Here is a 26,076-nt window from a genome sequence, read left to right on the forward strand (position 1 = left end):
TGAGACAAATACAAACTCTTTATTCAAAACATGCACTTTTTGTTCCTAAAAATATTTTTTAACAAAACTAAACACTGTAACAACAAATGACAAATGGCCTTTCAGACTGAAAATATGGAAATCAAAGTAAAAGATTGATAAAAGAAAGAAAAGAATGAAGCATATAAAAGGCTTGATACACTTGTTCTTTTTTATGTATACTACTGGATGAATGGTTGAGAAAATAAAGTATGTTAAAAAAAGGTAATACCTGTACTATATTATATATGACTTTTTTTTTAGTTTGCCTCTCAAAACAATAATGAAAACTTCTCTTTTCTTTCTCAAAAAATAGTGGGAATGCTTTTAAATTACCAAAAGAAAATATGGTGAAATTACCAGCTGAAACATGCTGTCTCTTATTTTTTTTGTCAGCTGTTTTCAAACACAACTTCTAAAAAATTCAGCAGAATTAGACCAGGACATTGTTGTTTTAACTCACATAAAACAGACAGCAGGACATTCCAGTCAGCTGCATTTAGACTACCGGAAATACTCCCTGTGGTGGTGAGGAGGGCACTGCCTGACTATAGCGTGCAGGAGGCAGAAAACAGGATGGCCACTCATTAGCTGTGAACTCAGCAGGATATTAGCTTCTCTATTCTTGATTTTGCACAATTAAACATCATGCATTTTGTACTAGAGAACTGGCATGTTAAAGACGATGTCTAATGATTCATACGGTTTAGGGCTGCAGTGCATATGTGAAAACAGCCTTTTTCTTGCTTGTGGGAAAACAATCTACATCAAAAAGAAACTGAAAAAGAAGAACAATTTTGAATATTCATTAGCAAAACCATTCAAATATTTAACTGTAGATGGCAATGAAAAAAAACTTTAATTCTGTAACATAAAGGGTTGCTCAGTTTGAATGAAGCTGCTTTTAGATGGTTTAAGTAAGGCACTTTCAATTGCAGCATTAAAGTCTCTGCTTAATCAAGGTAAATAAAAACAGGGCACCAGAATCTTAGCGCGAAAGGTATTCAAGATATTATTTCTGATACTTTCCCCCACTCTATTTTCCTGCTATACAAAGCTTCTTTACTGAACTGAGCTAAATAGCTACGCTGTTTTACATAGTCGTGTTTCAAATCCACTCTGAACCCTTAATGACTCCATATTTGCTGCTACTGCTGGTGCCGCTGCTACCTCTGTCTGTATCTGCCCTGCTGGAGGCGTGTCTGTTGGTCTGCCGGTGTTTACGTTCACGGTGGGGCTTGCTGCGGTTGTTAGTGTGGCTCTGCAGCTGGATGTAGGTCTGATTATCACCCTCCAGGATTTTCTGAGGTCTACCGCTGTCCTTATGAACAGCCCTGGGTGCATCTCCCTTCCCAGCTCTGCACTTGTTTTCATCATTAATGCCGTTCTGTTGACGCTCCTCTTGGGGAATGTTCACGTGATTCTGCTGACATGCCAGCTTGGCATTAGTGAGAACAGTGATGGGTAGTGGTTGGTTGTGGTTCCCTGTACCTACTAGAGGAGGTTTGATGGCGATGTTGTACCCAGGTGGAGGCGCTGGTGCATTCCAAGAAAATGGGTAAGAGCTGTAGTCTTCCTCACTCAATCTCACCTCGTTAAGAGGGCCTTGTCCTCTTGCCAGCCCGTAGAGCTCCTCACTGGAGAGCTCTGTCTTGCGGGAGTGTATTATCTCATACATGGTACCTATGCCCAGGTGAAGCATCTCCCATATATTGAGTGCTAGACAGAGCAGGGAGACTGTGTACATGATGAGGAGAAAGATTGTCTTCTCAGTTGGTCGCGACACAAAGCAGTCCACCTTATGAGGACAGGGCTGGTCTTTGCATACGTAGGTGGCAGGAACGGAAAAGCCATAAAGGGCGTACTGACCACAGAGGAAAGCAACCTCCAGCAAGGAGCGCAGCAGGAGTTGGAAGACGTAAACGCGCATCAATCCATCCTCTTTGATACGATGACGCCCATCATGGCGCACTTTGGCTTTTACTTTTCTATCACAGCTGCTTCCCTTTTCTGCTTCACCATCGTCGTTCTCCACCTCCGCCACTTCATAGATCATCGGGTCTTCCTCATTGTCATCCTCAGCCTCTTCAATGCCCCTGTGCTGCTTTCTGCCTGCAAGATAGTGCTTCTTAGGTTTCTTCTGGGAAAATCCATTCACTCCCCCACTTTCTGCCTTCTCCTCTGCCCGAGCAATTTTGTTGACAGCGTAGCCCAAGTACATAACTGAAGGGGTGGCCACCAGGATAATTTGAAAGACCCAGAAGCGGACGTGTGAGAGTGGAGCGAAGGCGTCGTAGCATACGTTCTCACAGCCTGGCTGGGCTGAGTTGCAGACAAACTTGCTTTGCTCATCGTAGTAGATTGACTCTCCTCCTACGGCTGTTAGCACAATGCGGAAAACAATGAGAGCAGTGAGCCAGATCTTGCCCACAAATGTAGAATGGTTGTGGATTTCTTCCAGCAGGCGAGTCAGAAAACTCCAGCTCATGGTAGTGGTGGAGAAACTACAGCAAGAGGCAACATACACGTCCTCTTACTCCCTGTGGAGAGAGAAGGAAAACTTTGGGTCATGCATGCAAACTTAAAAGGCAAATATCTACATTGATTCATTGAACACTGAGGTGGTTATGTCATCTCTTTTCGAGCTGCCAAGGGTAACAAATGAAGTCAGAGACAAAAGAAGAAACTAAAGGTTTACTCCCTCCAGGAATCGCTGCTTCTACCATAACCGAGTATGGCTGCCCCCATTCCCCTGCTGGCCTGTGCTCCAGTGTGTCTCGTTTGCTCCCTTTTTAATCCTTCTCCCTGTCTTTTCTATGTCTTAAACTAAAAAGGAGCATCATTACTTCTACTTCTATCAAACATGGTTTAGGGAGTGATGGCACACCGTCTTCTCACATGTCTTAAAGATTTATCAGTTAGTTAACATGGCATTTTTCATTAGTGCTGCAAGTCACATGAAAAGCCATTACAGGGATCTTCTAAAGGGAGGCGGAATTGCTAAGAAAATTAAACACTGGTGCATGCCATATATATATATATTACACTTTGGCCTGAATAAGGCCACAAAGGTTTATTACACATTCCTTATAATCTTTACTGCAATTTAGCTTTTTCCTTCTATGTGAAAACATATAGTCAACCACGGTGCTGCTGACATAATACAACCACAATATGTGCATTAAAGATAAAATGAGCTTCCTGAAACAAAAAAAGCAAACAAAAAGTTCCAAAACTTTGTATACTGCAAGCAAATTTGTTTAACTCATTGCTGTACATCCACCTGAAGGAGAAAATGATACTCTGAGAAACGGGACTTGACACATTGCTCTTGACATGCCCTCCAGGCTTACAAATGTACACAACTAACACACTTTTTCCTTCCTTTGACATATTATTTTCCATTTGAAGACAAACAAAAGTTCAGCACAGAGCTCTTCTTGCCAGAATCTGATAAAACAGAGTAGGAAAAAAAATGATTTCTTACTCTTTCCATTTTTGTATATCTTTCAATTTGTCTCTCTTTTTCCTGACACACAGAATGAATAGCTCAGCTTTTATTCTACAAATAAAGACGCCACACACTCTTGTACTGTACTCACTATGTGTTTTGTTTAGCTCCATTTGTTTGCACAGATGGGTATGAGCACTTAGCTGTTCTGCAGAATGCACACCTACCTCCTGATTCGAAATAAATCACAGGGAAGTACTTTGTCTTTCCTATACATGGTAATCAAATAGTGTATTTCTTCACAATAACAACACTTTCATCCTTCAATGATAGCTGTGCCTTGTAGCTCATGTCCAAACACATCCTCAGTATTAGTACACAAAGGGAAGAGTAATGAAGCAGATGGAACGCCTAACTGTAATTGCCATCATACTTTAAATTACACCTTAAAAACTAAAAGCCATTCAACGTTGATTTGTTAATTTACAACAATATACAATATATTGATTTCCCTAATATGATAATGGATGCACTCCACATTAAAGTCTGATTGATATATTGGCTATCTGATAATACTAGCTGCATGAAATATATAACACAATGCAGAAAAAGATGCTTGCGTTCATATAAAAATGCTGTTCTCACACAGAAAACTGCCATTCACCTGTTTGCTATTTAAGGTAGGACCTGACCTTCAGTATTCACCTGAGTGTTATCTAACTGTTGTAGTCTTCATCTTGTCTCTTTGTAAGGCTCTGTGAACTGGCCGAAGACCTCTAATGTGCTTCTTTATGTGCTTAGGACGTCCCAGCGGAGTTCCGAGAGTGTTTGTTACTTGGCGGAGTTAGGAGATTCTGTTCGGGGACTTTGATTCACAGAACCTTCCTTCCATTAGATTTTGTACATATTGGACTCTTAAACCGAGCACTTCAAAAAGACTTTGTATATAGCACTATCTACACCAGCACTGTAAATAAACTCACCGCACTTTCATTCCTGAGTCCTGCATTTGAGTCCGGCCAGACAAATCATGACAGCACTGTGTGGATCACAGAGCAGTAAGTGCTGCTTAGTCAAGCAAGCATTCAAAGTAAGCAAAGAAGTTTTTTAAATATGGTGCTAGAAATGGATAAAAACACTGACTTATCATTTTCTTAAATCTAATTGCTAGAAATTAATGTTGGCGTAAGTGCTGAAAATCAAGTATATGTGCATTAACCTTTTATCCCTAATCCAATGATAATTTACATTTAAGTTTAGCCAAAGTAAAGCCATTCACTGATGTTCAATAATGGCACCATTTTATCATATTAATGTAAGCTGTTGAGGCCCAAATGTACTAAGCAGTACATATCAGCATGATATTGCAATTAAAAAAATGTGTTGATGGGTACAGAAAAAGAACACAGTCAGTTCATTTCAATGGTGATTGGCAATTGAATGAGAGTAGTGCAAATTAGTGAGTCAAAAACAGGCAGACCTGTTGCATGGGATTTAGATAAGAAGTTTTGAAGTAGCATGACATTTCATGAGATTTCAGTCAATGAGAGGCAACTGAATTCCAAGATCTAAAGAGAAGCTCTAAAGGGAAGGGGGGAAAAAAAGGAAGGCAAGAAAAAAGACTACAACAAAGTTATTCTTTGTGTGCGCACTGCAGAGATAAAATACACAGACATGTGCACTGATCTCTGTGTAGAAGTGTGACTAACAGCCTGAAAAAAACATCTGTGCTCACGGTGACTTGGTCACTTGTAACCCGGCTGCCTATGAAGATGCAAGTTATATCCTCGTATGCATTTTTCTCGTCCCTCCCTCCAATACCCCACGTCAAGTTCAGTTCAGTTCAGTTCTGCTACATTAATATACCAGTATTACTGAAGACCAGAAATATGTGGGACTCGGCTCTAAACTCAGTGAAGAGCTACAGCAGAGAGCCAAAATTTTGGCGCCGTGCTCACAGCTTTGAGTCATCCACAATTGCCAATTACCCGCTAGTTCTGATAACATCTCCACTTTCAAAACCCCCACCGGCAACTATCACAACCACATAAGGCAAAAAAACTAAGACAGGCCTTTTTTTGTGTTAAAGTTGGTGCAATTTATAGTAAACTGTGCCGCAAACCTTAGTAAATCCTGTTTGTGTGAGTCATTTAAATATTTTCCTCCTAAAATTTCTGGAAGGCTGCAATAAAGCCAGCCACAAAAATACCTGTGTCCACGCCTTTCAGTCACAAAACTGACAGTGCAACTCGTAAATACCAAAGGCAGTTTTTTTAAAAGGTTTTAATATAAATATAAAATTGTATTTTCAATTAAATTAATTTCAGTTTTGTTTATATAATGCCAGCAATACAAACTTTGTCTCAAAGTGGTTTCTATCGTGAAGTAAAGAGCCTACAATATTAGAGAGAGAACACAATAGATCAGACAGTCCCCTGTGAGTAAGCACCTGGTGACAACAGTGAGGAAGAGCTTCCTGTTACAGGAAGACATGTCTGATTAAACCAGGCTCGGGGACGCCATCTAACTCCAGGACATGTGGTAAAGAGAAGAAAAGGAGAAGAACACTTTTTTTCTCTTGTGCACTACTACTAAATACTCTACCTAACCCCCAAAAACCTCTAAGCCGAAGACACCCATCTGCTCAAACCTAGGGCTGCAGACGTCTAAAGTAAGTAAAGTTTTAAAGGTCTAGACTTCTGTGGGGCAATCTGTGCATGTGATGTGCCTGACTTTAGAGGCTTCCTAAGAATAGTTTGTATTCAAACAATCTAGCTCCTGCACTACTACTTGTAACTGTACATGACAAGAGGAGACAGAGACTGACGTGACACAGGAACATGACTGAGGTTGTGCTGGAACTGCCTATACGGAATAAATTATTTTGCCACACTGAATAGAGCATTCATCAAAAAAGCAATTCTTTAAAGCTTTATCTTTATTTGGTTCATTTATGTCACAAGAAAATAAATTATAAAATAAATAAATAAATCAAGTGACAAATCGAAAGGGTTACGCTACAGCTTATATTCACGTAACCTTAATACAAAAAATAAACAGGCAAGGAGAATTAAATCAACTACATCATTAATCTCTAATCTTCTGGACACCACGTTGCAAGTGACTATTACATGTTACAATTTGAATATGTAATAATTGATTGATTATGCTATAATCCTTTGAATCTCTGAATGTCAGTGTATTTTGCACGTGTGTAACTGAATATAAACAATACCCCACCAGCCTCAACTGAGGGGTAAAAACTTCCAAGAATTTATTATGACGAGCCATGTCAATTTCAACTGTACATAGTTCTTCAAATTTTTAATCAGCTTTTAGGTTTGATGTTAATATAATCTTAGAAACGGATTCTGACATGGTATTTGTTACAGGTAGTTCTCAGAAAAGATTATTAATTAAGAATATTTTTTTTAGAAAGCTGCCAAAGCTTTTAGCTGTTTTATATCATTGTACACTGAATGACACAGCAATTCACTCACAAATATGCTGATAACTGAAACAATTAAACATGTAATGGCCACTAGAGGTTTTCCTTATTTTCAGAATGCGTCACTTCAACAGCCCAGATAAAATGTGACATAATATACACCACATATTATACAAATGCAGGGCTCTATACACACACACATACTGATTCCATGCCAGAAGAATTTTCCCACTAACGCTAAGTAATAATAAACATAGTGACACACTGTCACATTCAGTAAGTATGACACATTAAAAAAACGTCCCGCTGCTAACACAAGACTCAATATTCTTCCTTCCTAATGTCTCACTCCGTGAAGAAAAGAAGTTCTGAATGTCTCATTAAGAGTCACGTGCCCTCCAAACCTGCACATCTGGCCATGTTGTGTAATGTACCATTTGGAGGCCCAGTAGCACAGTATCACCACTACCCAAACACGAACCTTACCGACGGCCTGAAACTGGGACAATCCTTCACGTTGCTCGTTTTTTAACTCATCATCAGCCAGGATACGCATGCAGTGTACAGCAAATTTAAACATAAAAACAACAACCTAATGTAATTAATGTAGGCACACGTCTCACTTAAGCATAGCAAGATACATATACAATAGTTTTGACTGATCCTCTTTAATCAAGGCAAAGAATGAAGCAAAAATAACTCCAAATATTCTGAATATTTTAAGCTTGAGAGTTCAGTTTTGATGAGAAGTTCCCAATATTATTTGCATTTTGCATCAAATCCATGTGTTTTTCTGCACTAAATCAAACACTCAAGCACAATAGACATTTCAGTATATTACATGATCAAAATCATAAGGAAACTGTAGATTCTTGTCAAACAGAGTAATACAAACTCAGTGCCTCTTCAACATATAGACTCATTATGCTTACTTGTATCACAGCCCTACTCTGAACAGAGAACCTGGGTCTTTATATTTAAGCTTTATTCCCACTAGTCTTGATAAAAATTTCCTCAGCAAAAGATTTTTAAGGAGCATATTTGGGTCTGATGATCAGCAATCCTCCAATCCTAAAATATTTATTTCAAAATAAAAAACAGAGGCGTATTTTCACACTTAAAGAAAGGTGTGAATGAACATCTGTTTAGATAATTACCTTTCTGTGATTATGGCCAGATTTTGTGATAAACACGCCATCCACATTTGTTAAACACATATGCACCAGACCAGAGCCTGCTGTCAACACTTTTTTGCTTCCATAAAATCTCTTAATTCTATGGTGGGAGGACAAGAAAATAAACCTCACAGTTATGTCTTCATGTAAAGCCACCTAGTCCCTAAATGTACAGCTCCACGCCCCTTGTTACTTATAGTGCCACACTGAAAGCTTTCCCCAGATGTCTCCCAGACCCAGACCCGCCGCCTCCTGCTTCCTACACAGCTAGTAAAAGAACTGGGGTTGTACATGCCTATCTAAGAAGGCTTCAAGCTGTGGATGTGAAGGTTAGTGGTTTCCTTCAAAGCTGTAAAAGTGATGCTCAACCCAAAATCTAACGCTGAGCATGAAACAGTCAACAGCTATTAACTTAAAAGGGAACTGTTAAAAGTTTGTAGATTGCTGAGACTGCTCTTATTTTTGGAGCGCGTTTCTTCTTGATGAGATACATGTTATATACACAGTAGAAAGCTGAATTAAAGGAGGGAAAGCATGCATCCCATGCTCCCTGCCTGGACTCAAACCAGGCATTATCTTAAATGTAACTAACAACCCTTTGCCCTGGCATTTAGACAGAAGAATGGGAATTGCTTCCACGCTGTGTCCCAGAGCGAATAAGTCAACAACAAACAAGAATTCATAAGATCAAAGAAGCAAGAGGCAGGTTTGTCGGGGCACTACACCAACGCTAATGAGGATGGAATAAAAAAGAAGAAAACTGTGACAACAGCCGGCAGAAAAAAAAACATGTCTGAGCTAACGTACATAAATAAAATAATGAACACGTAGCTGTCCCAAGGAAAACAACAGCGGTGTAGATAAACTAAATTAAACCCTCAGCATCTCTTATCTCTGTACCTTGCGTTTAAGATGCAAAGCCCACAGGGTATTTTCAGGGTCACTTTATGAGCCATCCACTCAAAGATGTCAAAACACTCACTATGACGCAACATGAGGAGCACAGTTTGATGTGCACACGAGCCTCTAGCTTAAAGAGTTTTTTTGCCTACCTGGAAAAAGTCAAGACAGGTACATTATGGTTATATAATCCTGCGATGCAGCTGGAAATACCTTGTGTAATAGGCGTAGCAATATTTCTCTTAACATTCAAAATTTATGACATGTTATTATCTATGCAGGCGTTCTCATACTTATTAAAAATTTTGAGGCCGAGTAAAGAGGTTTGGACTTCCACCAAGGAAAATGAGCAGGACTGTGATAAAAAAGATATTTTAACTGTTTTTTTTACGAGTGGGAAAAGTCCCAAAATTGGATAAACTGAAGAAAATTAATGGAGAAATATATAAAATACCTTATATAAATAAGGTAACACAGACCCTCTGTCTTAAATATATGCTGAGCATTTGTGGTTATACCCACATTTGCCTATTCACATAATTAACTGTGAGGGGACAACGTAGGGTTGTATATTTTCAAAAAAGATAAAGAATAAAAGTATATCGCTTATGTTGATATTGTGTAACATTGCATACATAATTAATTTCATTCATAAACTCATGCTTGTGTACCTGCAGTGCTCAAAAGCCTGGCCACATTCACTCAGATGTTACATTAAGGTTACAACTGTGTATGTGGCATTAGTTCATGTGAACAGATGATTAAGAAATTCCTGAAGCAGCAGCAGCTGCCGTTTTTCACATTTTGTTACGAGTCTGAGTAAAAAACAGCTTGAACAGTAAAATTGTTTTAATTTTAAAAGATGAAAAAAACTCTAAAATGTTTTTGTTAGTTTCTTAAAAACTAAAATGCCTCTAAGCTGAGAAACCACATGGAGCATTACGATCAGTCGGTTTAAAAAAATAAAATAAAATAAAAAAGCTTGTAGTGTCTCAAATGTTTGCTTCGACTTATGAATGATCTTTATGTCATATCACTCAGCCGTCATATCATCCAAAGTATGATCTAGGATTTTAGTATTTTACTTGGTTGAGTAATTTAAACAGCCTTAGAGCACAGGATCAAATTAATTTAAAAAGCCATTCTCGGTATTGTGATGAATCTTATTACCCCCTTGCTTTGTGCTTTGATTCCTTTCGATCCTTCCTGTTATCCCAACCAGAACTCAGAGAGACTTCAAACCCCATGTGCCTGTAAAATAAATAGAAATATATATATCTTTAAAACTATGTAGTTAAAGGAAACCTGACAGGTTTTTAGTCTTTTTAAAAAATATTTTCACATATCTGTTTATGTTTTTAGCTCCTATAACTGTGCCTTGCCTAGCCAGAGAACAAAACTGTCTTTCATTAAACAAAAGAATTAAAATTAAAATAGTAATATTTAGACCCACACAGCATCCTCTTCCAACTACTAATTTGGTTCTTAGTTGCTGCAGAAGATCCACATGTTAGAAAAAAAAAGTTATTCAGGAAAAATAAAACATTTTTGCTGCATACAGACTAAAATAAAATATTCTTAACAGGAGTTTAAGGGATTTATGCTAACTTTATGCTAATACTAAAATAAGATGTCAAAATTTCACATAGGGTTTTCTTTTTTGGGGGGGGGTCAGTGTTGACCAAATATATTGTACACACTTTTTAAATATATGAATTATTACAAACAACATTTGTGAAATTACAGTAGTGTAATAACCTGCAAAATAATCGGCTACCTAACTCTGCAACCAGGTAACCGAACTTGCTAGCAAACCTGAGTAACTTGCTAAACAGGCTAATCTAACATTATAGCTTCTTCATCAAAACACAACAAAATTGTAAGAAAAAACATGAGCAAGTCAAGTCTCTTTCTAGTGCCCTACTGATTCAGTCCAATCTTTTAGCAATATTTCCCTCAAAACAATTTTCACAGTTACTCATCATTTATTGTAGCCACCTCACCTTTTCTGGCGGACTTTTGCTGGATGAGCATTTGAATCATCAACCAGCAAGATGTGGTACTCCCTGTATGTAGAGAAATACAGTCTTCACCACAAAATTAGACCACAGTGGTTAATAATCATCTCCATTCACATAAAAGCTGAGGGTGAGTTTAGCTCTTACTGTTTTAAACGTAAAAGTAGCTCCAGCAGGCTGAACCAAAGACGGAGGGAGCTTGGTTGTAGCAGAGGAAGGCAAACTGGCTAAAGCGGGAAGGAGGGGTTTCTGGGCATGTGTGTGTGTGTGTGTGTGTGTGTGTGTAAGAGAGAGAGAGTATGTGATGCATCACAAGGCAATTTTCCTTCTTGATTCTTCTGTAAAAATCAAAAAGATGACAGTTAAATGCCAGGGTTCTGGTTTATCTGCCTTTAAAGCCTGACAGCGTCATTACCATTTTTATTTACACATTTTATTTCTGCCCAAGTATAGGGACACATTGCCTTTTTCTGTCTACATAAATTAGCTGGATGATCACTGGCTCTGATTTTAAGTGCTGTATTGTGTAGCCTTTTATTTTCCCCCAGTCAGGATGGGCATCTGATGTCAGATCTCGGCCAAATCAAACAGGAAGATCGGAAGTGAGAATCGGAATTAGATGTATGTGTACCAGGACAGGTATGCAGGGGAGAGAAGTGGAATGAGAGTCAGTAGAAGGAACACAGAATATGTGTGTGTGAATGAGAGGGAGATAAGTGGAAAGATGAAGATGTGAGGAGTAAATGTAGTGAAGGTGGATGAGGTCAAATATCTCGGGTCAGCTATATAATGCACAAGAGAAGTGAAGAAGTGAGTGCAGGGAGTGGGTGGAGATGAATGCAAGGGTTGATTAGTGACAGGAAAAGCTTTCAAAATGGTGGAGAGACCTGCTACAATGTATGGTGTGGAGACAGTGGCACTGACAAAAAGACAAGACACAGCTGAATGTGTCAACATTTTCACTAGGAGTGACCAGGATGGACAAGATTAGAAATGAATACATTAGAGGAACAGAGGTTAAGATGTGGGAGGACATGGCCAGAGGCAGGATAGTGGCTATATTAGACAAAGGATATTGTAGACCGAGGTGCCAGGCAGGAGGAAAAGAGGAAGCCCACAGAGGACGTTCATGAATGTAGTTAAGAAGGACATGCAGAGGGTTGGTGTGACAGAATAGGATGCTAGGGATAGGGGGAGATGGAGGCAGTGATCTGTTGTGGCCACTCCTTTATTAGGAGCAGCTGAAAAAAGCAGAAGAAGAGAAAAAAAACAGAGTAAATGAAGATGTAAAGTGAAGAAGTAATGCCTTGTTAAATCACAAATTAGCTGTAATTAACTAAAATTTTTTGGAATGCTTGATGTAATTGATAGTGTTGATAATGAATTCTACTCTCCTCCAGGATATCCGAAAGGATAATCTCAGGCCATTAGTTTGTGCCCTGAAGCTCAAGAGCACTCAGGATACGCAACAGGACAATGATCTGAAACATACTTGAAAGTCCATCAGCAAGTCTGAATGATTCAAAAAACAGAATGAAAGTTTTGGAGTGATTTAGTCAAAGTCTGTACTTTGATTAAGATCCTTTGGTATGACCTTAGACAGGCTGTGTATGCTGGAAAACCCTCCAGTCTGGCTGAATTTACATTTCTGCAAAGACGAGTAGGCCAAAATTCCTTTACAGCGATGTGAAAGACTCATTGCCAGTTATTGATGGCAGTTCTTACTGCCAAGGATAGCATGACTAGTTGTTAGGTTTGGAGGGTAATTACTCTTTCACACAGGGGCGAGTTTGGATCGTTTTTTTTTTTTAATTTTATCTTAACAATTTAAATTATTATTTAAAAACTGTATTTAGTATTTACTCTGGTTATCTTTGTGTAGTATTAAAATTTGTTTATTTGCTAAATCTAAGAAATCATGAAGGAGGCAAATACTCAGCACTCAAAAGCCATGGTGACGTGCTGCAAACCATTTTCTATCCCTTGTCCCATTTGTCCCATGTTTATAAAAGTAAATGTAAGAAACATGCAGCTAGAAAAAAAGACGTGCTGATATTTGAATGCATCAGTTGAAACCCACAGCTGATGATCAGACAGATCAGCAGTTGAAATAATAGTTTTAACAGTAATCAGAATGGAAAAGGGAATAAGCAAGTGTGCAAAGACTATAACATAAGACTACAAAAACACATTTTTAGCTTCAAGTCTGAAAATGCAAATACAAGACATGATCAGTGCCAGACCCTTGCCCACAGTTTGCATGTATTTAACTACTAAATATCAAAATCTGAGACCATCCCACCTTGGATTTCTTACTTGTTGTTTGTAGGAATCTGGTAACCCTGCTCAACCATACTTATGTTACCTTTTATATCTTACAAGTACTAAAGGAACAACTGCAAGTTCTGCTGACATTATAAACATCACACAGTCTCAGTCCTTTGTTTTTGTCATGTTTTTATAGGGTTATAAGTATTTTTCGCTTATCTTTGTCTTTTTCTTCTCATAGAAGATCATGCAGCGATGAAGGACTTTACTCGTTTTTAATGCGCATGATGGATTAGGAGCGAAATATTCAGTTCAACAATGAATGGGAATGAATGTGAAAAATGTGCTGTTAACATATCTGTAACCTCCACCGATATGTGGAGAAGGTTCATCCTTCTCTTCTTGCTGCACAAATGAAGTCATGAGCCAGGGCTTCATGAAAAGGGCAAAGGCAAGTGTTTTCAGACACATGCTGTATATGGTGCAGTCTGAGACTGAACAGACGCCCACTGTTTGTTTCAACTTCGTCCGTTGGGCTTTGGTTACACAGGATAAAAGCTTCCTTAAAGAGCCACTGAATGTATTTCACACATAAAGGTCTGTTTGCTGCACTTCTGGAAGAGAAGACCACCCATACTTGAAAAATAGGTGTGTAATGGCATCTATACCTTTGGTAAGGTGACACTATGATCAGATTACAAAGTAAGAGGAGGTTTGAAAGATGGGGGACGGTTAAGCTGTAATTAGGGGTGCTGTGAAGTTGCAGTGAGGGAGTCCAGGGTGGAAACTATAGATTACAAAATAGGATATTTCAATTGCTGCTATGAAAGTACACTTATAATATCGCAAACACTGCCCGGCTTCTTGTCAGCTCCTCTCACACTGGCACACATTCAGCAGATAACTCAGAAATGAAATCTTCTCAGTGCAGGGAAGATTATTTTGTGATTTTTAGGATCTTCAAGGACATGCAGACACAATTCAGGCATTGTTTTCACTGTGGCTGACGGTCTACAATGAAGGACTCTTGTTTTTATCTCTACAGCTCATCTCAAGGATGTTAGATAAACGTCAGCTCAGACGGCCCACAGTTCCCACTCCTTTTCATTTCTTTCTGTTGCTAACTTTCTTTTTAGGGAGGGCCACTGCCTAATGCTATTAGCATGACTTTTTGGCTCCCAGTGTTCTCTTAAACTATCACTAGAAGAATCAAACGCAGAGCAGTCAAAATGCTTACAAGCCAAATCAGCCTGATAGCACTTTGGCATAGAAAGCTCACATCCTAATTCAGAGTGACCTCTTACAAGGCCGGAGCCCCTTAACTGAGTTATCTCTCACCTCTGAGGGAGTAATTGAATGGAGAACAATCAATGAGGTTATTCATAAACGCAATCATCTGGCAGCACTGGCCGTTTAAAGCACTTCAACAGTTGAGTGTCATCTCTTAGTGGTGGGAGGAAGGGCTGTATCAGCTGATGTATGGTGCTACAACAGGAGGCTGTCATTGACCAGTTTGAGATCCTCAAATACGATTTGTCATCATTCTCCTCAAACTGATGCTAATTGTGTTTTCTATCCATTTATTTACCTCTGGAGGTCATCGAAAATGGGGTTGGACTACAGGCTGTCTTTTGTTTATTTGACTGTACAGACAATACATGTCCTCTCTCCTTAATACCAGCTCAATATGACCTCAATTGAAGAATCAATTCTGGTAGGATCATTTGTGCTGAGAGTTGGAAATCCCAGAGCTGGCAGACATGTTTTTCAAAGTGTGATGGATAGATCATACAGAAAAAGGAACTGCAGAACAACATATAGGCAGCGATAGTGAGGGCTACAAGTGTTCTGTACAGTCAGCTTTTTGTTGTGTCATTATCATTGGGGTCCTGAACTGACAACAGAAAATATGACGGTAGACAACAACAATGACACGGAATCACCCGAGGGACGCAGTGACAGGATAAATCAGAGAGAAGAAATCAGATGTGGGGAGAACAATGTCCAAGAGAGTGGATAAAAAGATTGATCGCACAGACTCGTCTTTATCTAATCTGACAGAAGTCAATCCACAGAAGAAGAATGGAGCGTAGAGAGACAAGAGAAGAAGCATTGGTTAAAAGGCAGCAACAAGGTTACAGCAGATTAAATATGAACATACAAGTAAGAAAGCTGAATCAACGAATTACTTGGCAGACTTCAGCATCATCTTAAACTAACATGGTGACATGGAGCGCCTCATACGCCATCTCCATCACTGCAGCCTAGAGCCTTTTCTGTCATATCCTGTGAGCCATGTTTCACGAATTCACATCAGCACTGCTGTTTGTGCCAGAGGAACCCTGCTTCCATTGATGTCACTTTGTTTTCTTATTAATCTGTGTTGGCTTAAATAATTGGGATAATGTAAGGACTTGCCAAAGTCACATTCACACTGGAGGGCACTCTTGAGCTGATTTAATAGCGATACAATAACTTGGCGCCATCTTCTGGTGAAAAGGTGCCTTTTCATATGTGATCCTGAGAACCTGCCCTTGACAAGAAATAGTCCAATCACCTCTGAAGAAGTCAAAATTCCCTAAGCTGGGACACACCATTTAAATTATACAATTTAAATCTCTAAAAAGTTTAGTTTAGTACAAGTTTAACTTCAGAAATTCTTAATGATTTCTTTTAGTTTTGCAGAAAAAAGTCACTCACAGATTTTCATTGCCTGTACAGTATTTCTCAAATTGACTGTAAAAGATGTGTAGTTCATGGTACAGTAGCATACAGTAGCATGATCAACCTCTGTAAGGATTTAATGTGCTACGAGTTAAATCCAATACAACAGCATTGTTTGATGTTGTCTGTAAAATGCTCAGTGAGTGTGTCACAAAGACACACACTTAGATTTACTGGAGATCTACTGAGAAGTTTCTCAGTCTAAGTTTCTAAACACTAATTAACCCAACAGCCTTTAAACTGGATAAACATGTTATCCAAATAGTGCTTTTATTATAAAGATGTCCCAGAAACTTTACGGTTTAACTCTTTTTCTCATTTTCACACACAATAATGAATCGATTAATTTTTTAACATTTCATCTCTGCCTCTTGTGCTTCTGCTACAAAAGTGGTATTATTCTTTCCTCCTCTTGCGCCTCATGATAAATAAACATATCATCTCCTTTGAGAAGGAAGATTAGATGTTCTGTGCCTCTGAGATGCTCACTGCTCTCTCCCCCACGTCACTCCCTCATCTTTTAACTTCGTCAACACAGCCTTGACGTCATCTCTCCCTAAACATAAACTTCCAACCAACAACATCAACAAGTAACAATTACAGACTCGTACCATCCCAAACTAAACCCAGACTTTACTGGTCTGGTTGCTAAAAAACATAAAGAAAAGAAAATTTAATGCTTCTTCTCTTTGTAAATGCAATCTTGACTTAATCTAAATTCACTGTTTTCAAGAAACTGAGTTTTTCTCACAACATAATTTAATTTTTGAATTTATCGTCATTTGGGAACAGCTATGGACAAAACAGTCTTTTATTAAAGTATTTTTCTTGGCTTGATGCTCTCTTCCAATGAGGATCCAAATTATAAAGTCCAAGTTCAACCGATCAGGCACAACATTTTGACCACGTGCCCAATTTTGCATTACCTTGTTTAAAAGAGGCCACAGCCATCAGAGAATACCATTTCCATGAAAGGGTGTATATGGTCTGCACCACAGAGGTTAGGTAGGTGGTACGTGTCAAAGTAACATCCACATGGATGGCAGGATCCAAGGCTTCCCAACAAAGCATCTTGCCTTCTTCCCATAGTGCATTCTGGTGTTCCTGTCTGTTGAATTGGACCACTTTTAACAGATACTCATCAATGCAGGCTGGGAAGGCTTTGGAGATGCTCTGGCAACAAAACATTCCTTTTTTAATCTGTGGCAGAAATAGGCTTCCATAAAACACAAATTAGTTCAATTCCTTTAAATTTGTATAGTGCCACGTCACAAATGTTGCCCCTTTGTAAACTGTAATGTAAAGATCCTACATTATTAGCGATAAACACGAATCTGATCATCCTCTATAAGCAAGCAGTTGGTGACAGTGGGGAGGAAAAACTCCCTTTTAACTGGAAGGGGCTTCACAGACTGCTACAACTATTAGCAGCTATAAAATAAACTTTTAGGTTTAGATTTTAGTTTAGAATTTAATTCATATTATAGTAATTATTTTTAAATATAAGTGCTCAGTTGTCATAAAAATTATCATGTTTAAATCATTTTTACATCTATGTATTAAACAGGAATGGCTTTTTAGAGGAACTGGAGTCTAATCATCTTCAGTACAATCACTTGTGTACTTAACCTCCCTCCTCCTGTTTTTCCAAGTATATGTGCTTTGTGACAGCTTCTGAAATTTTTTTACTGATAAGATCTCGCTTCTTAGAAATAATGCTACTTTGTGCAATAATAACACACACATTTCGCGTGCATTCTCTGCTAAAGAATTTAGGTCGACTTGATGGGTTTTGTGTGTGTCACGTTTTTATGTCTTACAATATTGGTTAGTGCTGTTTCACTTTAAGCCCTAACCGGTTTGTTTGCCTTTCCTTGAAAGCCTTAAACCTCAGCTTGGTTATTTTTGATTCTTTTCTTAAACTTGACTTAAAAATCAAACCAGCTGTTAAAGTCATCTTTTCAGTTTAGACTTCTACCTACATTTAAAGCATGGGTTTCTATCAATGACCTTGAGGAGATCGTTCATGGTTTTATTACATCCTGACTAGAAAACTGCAATTTGTTGAAATATGAAAAACACTGACACTAATATCATGATTGCAGTTGCTGACTGGTATACAATTGAAAATATACCTCTTCTCAAAGGCCATTTCAGCTTGAGATTAATTATAACTGTGTTATTTTCTCCAGTATATTTTTTATACTGTAAAAAGATCTGCTGTGCTCAAGCTCTGTGGTGTTTTTGCATGTGCTGTTATAAACTAGAACTCATCTTTACGGGGTGTTGATTTTGTGTCACAGATATAAAGCAGACAGCAAAACACTTGATCAGATAATGGCTTTATATTCCTGTTAATACGATACATTACATGCATAATAGGATTTTTGATATAACAAATATTCAACAAACCGCAAAATCAAAAAACAAGTCCTAGCAATACGTACTTTTCTTTTTCCCCTCGTTGTTGTAATATAAGCATGGTTGTCTAAAAAACAATTGAAGTGATCTGTGGTTGGTTAAGCACATGAAAATATCATACGTCAAGTTTTTCTTCCATTATAACCTCTCTGTATAGAGCATTTAGTTATTGCACAAAAGTCTATTTTAGTTTTACAGGTACACAGATTTAAAGTAAACTAACATTTTTACAGTCTTAAACCATGATCTCTACAATTACAGTACGATACAGAGGAACTCCAACAGCGTATTTGTAACACAGCACTGGATAAGAATTAGGTTTAGAGCTTAGTGAATCTCATGAACATCTACAAAAGTTTACAAGTACAACATGTTCGGTTGAAATATAACAGTACAAAAGAAACAAATCCTGCTATATGATGTTGCTTGTTTAAGTCTCCCTTCCCTGAGAAATTAAAAAACACCCCTTAAAGTAAATTTCCAGCACTTACACAACAATTTATCATTTTTTAAGGCTAAAGAAAATGTCACCAGTTACACACACTACTTTATTATTTTACTTCTTTTCATTAGCACCCACATTTCCCTTGATAAACATGGACTTTATTCAACCAGGAAACAGAACTCTTGAGTATCAGATTCTTCTCGGTAAAGACAGACAGCATTAACCTCACATAGTTCAATATTAGCTTTGCTAACGCTGAAACCAGTCTTACAAGGGATTCAAGACTCAACAGATGTAAAGTATTGCTGTAAACAAAAAAAGAAGAAAAGAATACCCTTCAATGCATTAATTAACTCTTCATAGTCAATACCAAATAATACTAAGTATATATATTTTCCCCTGTTGCAAGTTTAGTGAGGCAGAAATTAATTTGCATGCTGAGGTAATTATGCAGATATACTGAAAATCATCATCAACTGGGAAAGCATTCAACTGTAAAGAAGAACCTCTTTATCCTGACCCAAAATGAAAACATCTTATCAGTAAAAATAATCACTGGACGTTTTTAATATGGTATGATTCCATTCCATTAACCGTGCTAAAATTGGTACTGTGCATTAGGCTTTCTTCCATTGTTTCAGAGGGACAGGGAATAACGTTAGGCCGACCGGCAGCCGTGTGTCTACGGCATGCCTGGTGTAAATTACTGTTGTGCAATCAAGCCCAGATTAAGTATCAGTAATGGGAGGTGTGGAGTGCACAGGTACTGGCGTATGTCATCTTATCTCTTATCTCTTATCTCTTTTCTAACCTTGTTCTTGGCTACACAACATGGTCTTATGTCCCAGATAGTTTCATAACACCTGGCCCTACTTACGTGGACGTGGATGGAGTGTTTTTAAAGAAAGCGTGACAACAGAGAAACAGTTTAAATCTCCACATGAATGAAATCTCATACAGTTAAGATGAGAAACAAACTGTCAGAGTTAGCATTGCTCAAAAATGTAAACTACACCTATACTGAAGGGGATGGTTGCTTCATAAACGGCAACTTCAGAGCACGCACAACACTTTGGTTACGATGTTCTCTCCCATTTATCAGACTTGATAAGGAGAACAAAGTGCATAATGAATACTGCATATCTATTATTGATCAAATAGCCTTGCTATTGCTTTCTAACTGAATTTTACTACCACGCGAGTTAGAATGCAGCATACATGATTAATACCAGAGTAATTGGGACGAAATAGCCTTTTGCATGAGGCTAGAATTAAAGCAGTTTAACTGTGTTTTGTCAAACATTATATTTAAAAACCGTTAGCATTATGAGTTAACCATTTGCTGGTTAGCTTATCGTAGCATAGAGAGTGGAAACAAGGGGAAACACCTGGCCTGGTACAAAAAGGAATTTGCTATTTAGAACCTCTTACTCCCACATTTGATCATTTTCAATTAAGAGTGCACAAAGTTAAAAATTAAATATAAAATAAAGTTGTTTTTTAAATTTTTTTTTTTTTTTTTTTTAAATTATGTGCGTGTTGTTTAAGTACATCTGTAGGATGGTCTGGTTGTTGCTCGGCTAAAATCATGCATAACCTGCCTGCCAGGTGGACTAGTGTTGGTGCACCTTTATTGCACTCGTTCCCCTCTCACAGACCTTCTTTCACAAGTATAGACATGCAGTTCTCATCTCTCCTCCACTATTTTCTTCAGGCAGTCTACTATGTCTTCGCCACTGACCCAAGGTACAATGTTTGCTTTGACCTTGGCAGACTGCTGAAACTCCTTTAGCAGCCTGTGCATTGGAAAGTCTCTCCTGGGGAAAGCCGTGTCCCGGGGCCCCAAAGCCAGAGAAGGGCAGGTGTCATTGGCCCCATCTCCAATATAGAAGACCCTCTGAAAGGGAACGCCGCCACGCTCCTTTTGCCGCTCCGCCAAATACTCCCGAAGGATCACCTGCTTGCACATGTTATCAGGACAACGGGGGCATGAGTGCGAGTGGAAAGGGAGGAGCACAAGCTGACCAGCCTCATTAAAACTGGACGGGTTTGTGAAAATCTTTCTGAAAAGGTCACGCACCCCAGCATGCCTAAGCCAGGTTTCAATAAAATACGTGTTAGCATCGGAGACCACCACAAGCTCAAAGTCCTGCTGGTGGCTCTGCAGATACTGGAAGAGATTCATGAGGCCTTGATTTGGTGGGATCTTCTCCACTGCTGAATGAATGGAGTCTTTAGACACGCCCTGCTCAGCCATGTAGGCCAAAATCTTCTGCGAGTATTCATTGTAGTGCCCCTCCCTGTAACTGTTTTTCAGCCAGGCAGGGAGCTCTTTGTCTGGCAGAGTACGCACCACAGCATCGTCGCTGCTTTCGCAAATGATGGTCTCGTCGAAGTCAAACAACACCAAAAAGCGTTGATCCTGTGGTGCGGCAGGCGTTAACGGAGCTGTCATCTTTGGTGAGTGATTTCGTTCTGGGGGGGGGAAAAAAGCAGAGGTGGAAGGAATGAAACAGAGAGCCCTTTTTTCTCACCGTCAAGGACAGCAGATTCTGAAGCACACTGTTTTATAGCATCCTGGTGTAAAACTTTAATGGCAAGAAGCCAAAAAAGCCATCAATCAGAGTTTAAATCACAGAGAGTTCAGGGTTAAATTCAACTGAAGCACCAGACCAGGCGAGGAAAACAACAACATGCATTAAGACTCTTAATGAGGCTATGAGCTGAAGGGGAAATGTGTGTTTACAGGAGTAAAGGAAGGGAGTTTAAATGAAACAAAAGTACCTCATAAACAGGATGTTCATTACAATTAATGAAAGAAATGAAAAAAACAACAACCCCAAAGAAGGGCAAATTGTTAAACTCTTTATCTAAATCGCTTTCCACACAGACATTCCTTCAGTCCTTTTAAAATCATTTATTTAAACTTAGAGGCCACATTTTCCAGCAGTGCCAGTCTCTTGTTTACATAGCTGATATATAGCACAAGACTTCCCCTTTTACAGGCCTGTTGTAACTCCAGCGAAGAGAGGGCTGATTATGTCACAGACGTTTGGTGGGATGTTAAATCTACTGGAGTAGTTACTGTAAAATGTAGACTTTTTATAAAAAGAGCGATGATTCCTCTGAATTGAAGATGAACAGGAGTGTATATTTTGAAAAATGTAAAGCTATAACAATTTTTTCTGTAATCTCCTCTTAGTTTGCATGCCAAGTTTTAAAACTTGACATAAATATGTCATATTTGCTGATATGGCAATTAATCTTTAGACGCCTCATAGCAGAAACGAAAAGCAAAGGTGTTAACAGTGAGATGCATTCCACTTGTCGGGTGTGCGTGTGTGTGAAAATGAGCCATTATTAAATTCACGTGAGCATTTTCCCGCCAAGGTAGGAAACATTAAAAGTGGGAGATCAGAGAAAAGAAATGATTTGATATTGTTTAATAAAGACATACTGGCTTAATTCAGCTATTGCTACAACATATAAATGCTTCATACATGCCAACTCTGACTGACAATTAAGCATGCTTACTGAAAAATATTGGACTATACATTTAAGTAATAATTTAAAAAAACAATTACTACAAATTCAAAGCAACAACTTAATAACAGTGTGATGGCTAACGAATACGCCCTAGAGGCCAGGCTGATTTTATAAGCATGTTATTAAACCAGTACTGCAATCTAGCCGTACCTGTGACTGTGACAGGGGGCATTGGGTGCATACAGAAAGTAAAACAACAAGACCTGACTTGATCGATTCATAATATTTGCATAACATGTAAGTACAACAAACCAGCTGGCTCCAGGAACCAAAAATGACATGCAACCTGCAGCTTTGGTGCACACATGTGCCAAGTGAGCACAAGCCTGATCTCCCCAGCAGCCACTGCGTTATTAATAGCACGCATTTACACACTAAGCTATTTAATTTTAACCCCGGCGAACTATTTCTGTATGAGAGGTTACCTCTGAAAGTCATTAGCCGGTCATTGCATGAACGGAGCAGAATAAAAGGCTAATGTAACCATTTAAATGTGACACACGTTAAAAATGAAAGAAGAAGAAAAATAACAGAGAGGAAAACGGCCTACCGGTGGAGGACATATATAAGCGGGGATGGTCGGCTAGGTGTCCGGCTCCAGGAACCGCATCCCAGTGACGCGGTAAGATTTTTTAAAGGAGACTCCACAGCGGATCGAGGGTATTCCCATTTAAAGCCGTTACGTCAAGCGAGCCGATGTAAACACGTGATTTCCGCAATGACCTTCCAAAGTAAAAGCTTCAGCGAGTAGCATAAGTGTACTTGGTGAACCTATATTAAATGTATAGTACGCTGTTACGGTTATGTAAACAAATACAACAACAATAATAAGATGATTCAAAGTAGCTGGTAAATAATGGCAAAAAATATGGCAAAAATAAAATAATGGCAAAAATAAAGTAGTCCAGTGACACCATTTCTATGATAGATTTTTTCTTCTTCTTATAAAATAAATTTTAGAGCAGGGGTGGGAAAGTAATTTTCCCTCAGAACCACAGGGGAAACTAGGATTGTTTCTCATTGACTTATAGGAGGATATAAGAAGAGAACAGACAGAACTGACTTCAGCTTATTGTTGTGCCTCCTTACATGAGTCTCAGTTTCTCATGGGTACTTAATTGCTCACTAACTAACTAACTGGCAAATACCTCATATTATTAATTATTATCATGAAGGACAGTGTGTTTTCATAATTTAAAACATTCTTAGTACTCTGTTAAAGTAGTGAGCTGATACCATGCCGAATGTGCCCAGGTATTACTTTTTTGTCCTCTACAAAGTTGAACTAAAATTGTACATTTTTGCAAATACAACAGTTATTGTAAATTTAGTAGTAGCTTAAATCTCATGTGTGGTGAATCTACTGAAAATCATCCCATTTTATCTCATCCAAGTTCAAGGTTCAAGGTTCAAGGTTCTTTATTTGTCACATGCATAGTTATACAAGTATAACACACAGTGAAATGTATCCTGACACGCTCCTCGACATGTGCAAAAACATGGGGGGGGGATAACATTATAAATATATATATATGTATATATAGTATATACATTGGGTGAATGTGCAGTAGAAGCAGTACTTCATAATACATTCTTACTTTAAAGCATGAAACGCAACCTTTAAATAGACAGTGACACCATTTCTATGATAGATTTTTTCTTCTTCTTATAAAATAAATTTTAGAGCAGGGGTGGGAAAGTAATTTTCCCTCAGAACCACAGGGGAAACTAGGATTGTTTCTCATTGACTTATAGGAGGATATAAGAAGAGAACAGACAGAACTGACTTCAGCTTATTGTTGTGCCTCCTTACATGAGTCTCAGTTTCTCATGGGTACTTAATTGCTCACTAACTAACTAACTGGCAAATACCTCATATTATTAATTATTATCATGAAGGACAGTGTGTTTTCATAATTTAAAACATTCTTAGTACTCTGTTAAAGTAGTGAGCTGATACCATGCCGAATGTGCCCAGGTATTACTTTTTTGTCCTCTACAAAGTTGAACTAAAATTGTACATTTTTGCAAATACAACAGTTATTGTAAATTTAGTAGTAGCTTAAATCTCATGTGTGGTGAATCTACTGAAAATCATCCCATTTTATCTCATCCAAGTTCAAGGTTCAAGGTTCAAGGTTCTTTATTTGTCACATGCATAGTTATACAAGTATAACACACAGTGAAATGTATCCTGACACGCTCCTCGACATGTGCAAAAACATGGGGGGGGGATAACATTATAAATATATATATATGTATATATAGTATATACATTGGGTGAATGTGCAGTAGAAGCAGTACTTCATAATACATTCTTACTTTAAAGCATGAAACGCAACCTTTAAATAGACAGTGACACCATTTCTATGATAGATTTTTTCTTCTTCTTATAAAATAAATTTTAGAGCAGGGGTGGGAAAGTAATTTTTCCTCAGAACCACAGGGGAAACTAGGATTGTTTCTCATAGACTTATAGGAGGATATAAGAAGAGAACAGACAGAACTGACTTCAGCTTATTGTTGTGCCTCCTTACATGAGTCTCAGTTTCTCATGGGTACTTAATTGCTCACTAACTAACTAACTGGCAAATACCTCATATATTATTAATTATTATCATGAAGGACAGTGTGTTTTCATAATTTAAAACATTCTTAGTACTCTGTTAAAGTAGTGAGCTGATACCATGCCGAATGTGCCCAGGTATTACTTTTTTGTCCTCTACAAAGTTGAACTAAAATTGTACATTTTTGCAAATACAACAGTTATTGTAAATTTAGTAGTAGCTTAAATCTCATGTGTGGTGAATCTACTGAAAATCATCCCATTTTATCTCATCCAAGTTCAAGGTTCAAGGTTCTTTATTTGTCACATGCATAGTTATACAAGTATAACACACAGTGAAATGTATCCTGACACGCTCCTCGACATGTGCAAAAACATGGGGGGGGGGGGTTAGAGGAATAACATTATAAATATATATATATGTATATATAGTATATACATTGGGCGAATGTGCAGTAGAAGCAGTACTTCATAATACATTCTTACTTTAAAGCATGAAACGCAACCTTTAAATAGACAGGAAATTATATTAAAAAAAAGTGAAATGTCTGCGTAGCTTCTCAGTAATCCAGGTCATGGTAGTTGTAAGAGTTTCACCCCAATCCGATTTACTGTTAGACTTCTGCCTTACCACCACATATTTGAAATACAACAAAGGTTGTGTCACTCAAAGATGTTGACCTTTGAGTGACACAAAGTAAAGCTCAAATGAAGAAACACCTACTGGTTTATTCAAGATGACACTTGGTTAAAAATCAAAACGCAAGAGGTAGAGGTTTCATGAACACATGAACACATGAGCTGAGTGGATGAAGTTCACCAAGAAAAATAGATACTTATTTGATTCCCATTGGAGTGGGTATTGTAGGTTAAAGAGTAGGCCAAAGAGTAGGTCAGAGAGTAGGTGGTAGACCACCCACGAGAGCATAAACGTTCCCTATGAGGCTGAAGGGACAAAAAAAGGAATACACATGTAAAGAATGCTCTTAAAACAGATGATGGGATAGAACAATGTCTCAGAGGTTTCACCCCTCAGGTGTGATGTTGTTAATGACCATTTTTCATACCTTAGCTTATGTGGCAACACACGTGGGTT

The 26,076-nt window shown here is 38.3% G+C and overlaps 2 protein-coding genes across 6 annotated transcripts; both read right to left on the bottom strand.

Annotated features, from left to right (window-relative positions):
* Positions 1 to 265: 265 nt before the first annotated feature.
* Positions 266 to 23,048, bottom strand: LOC100708062 (gap junction gamma-1 protein). Of its 5 annotated transcripts, none has more exons than XM_005471283.4 (4): positions 11,158 to 11,321; positions 10,996 to 11,058; positions 10,163 to 10,243; positions 266 to 2,558 (listed from the first exon to the last, which is right to left on the bottom strand). In XM_005471283.4, the coding sequence occupies exon 4, from the start codon at positions 2,504 to 2,506 to the stop codon at positions 1,127 to 1,129; it is 1,380 nt and encodes a 459-aa protein (XP_005471340.1). In that variant the 5' UTR covers positions 2,507 to 2,558; positions 10,163 to 10,243; positions 10,996 to 11,058; positions 11,158 to 11,321; the 3' UTR covers positions 266 to 1,126. The 5 variants fall into 5 exon arrangements, with proteins under 5 accessions (XP_005471340.1, XP_005471341.1, XP_005471342.1 ...); XM_005471284.4 differs by having other exon boundaries at positions 10,996 to 11,079; positions 11,158 to 11,251; XM_005471285.4 differs by lacking the exon at positions 10,163 to 10,243.
* Positions 18,659 to 23,097, bottom strand: LOC100708331 (probable phosphatase phospho1). The gene is made up of 2 exons (XM_005471282.4): positions 22,965 to 23,097; positions 18,659 to 21,343 (listed from the first exon to the last, which is right to left on the bottom strand). The coding sequence occupies exons 1-2, from the start codon at positions 22,975 to 22,977 to the stop codon at positions 20,556 to 20,558; spliced, it is 801 nt and encodes a 266-aa protein (XP_005471339.1). The 5' UTR covers positions 22,978 to 23,097; the 3' UTR covers positions 18,659 to 20,555.
* Between the last annotated feature and the right edge of the window lie 2,979 nt (positions 23,098 to 26,076).

Source organism: Oreochromis niloticus, linkage group LG8 (assembly GCF_001858045.2).
Source record: "Oreochromis niloticus isolate F11D_XX linkage group LG8, O_niloticus_UMD_NMBU, whole genome shotgun sequence".
Classification (NCBI taxonomy): domain Eukaryota; kingdom Metazoa; phylum Chordata; class Actinopteri; order Cichliformes; family Cichlidae; genus Oreochromis; species Oreochromis niloticus.

Bases quoted from the DNA above. Each gene is read 5' to 3' on its own strand.
- LOC100708062 (XM_005471285.4), bottom strand. From the start codon at position 2,506: ATGAGCTGGAGTTTTCTGACTCGCCTGCTGGAAGAAATCCACAACCAT.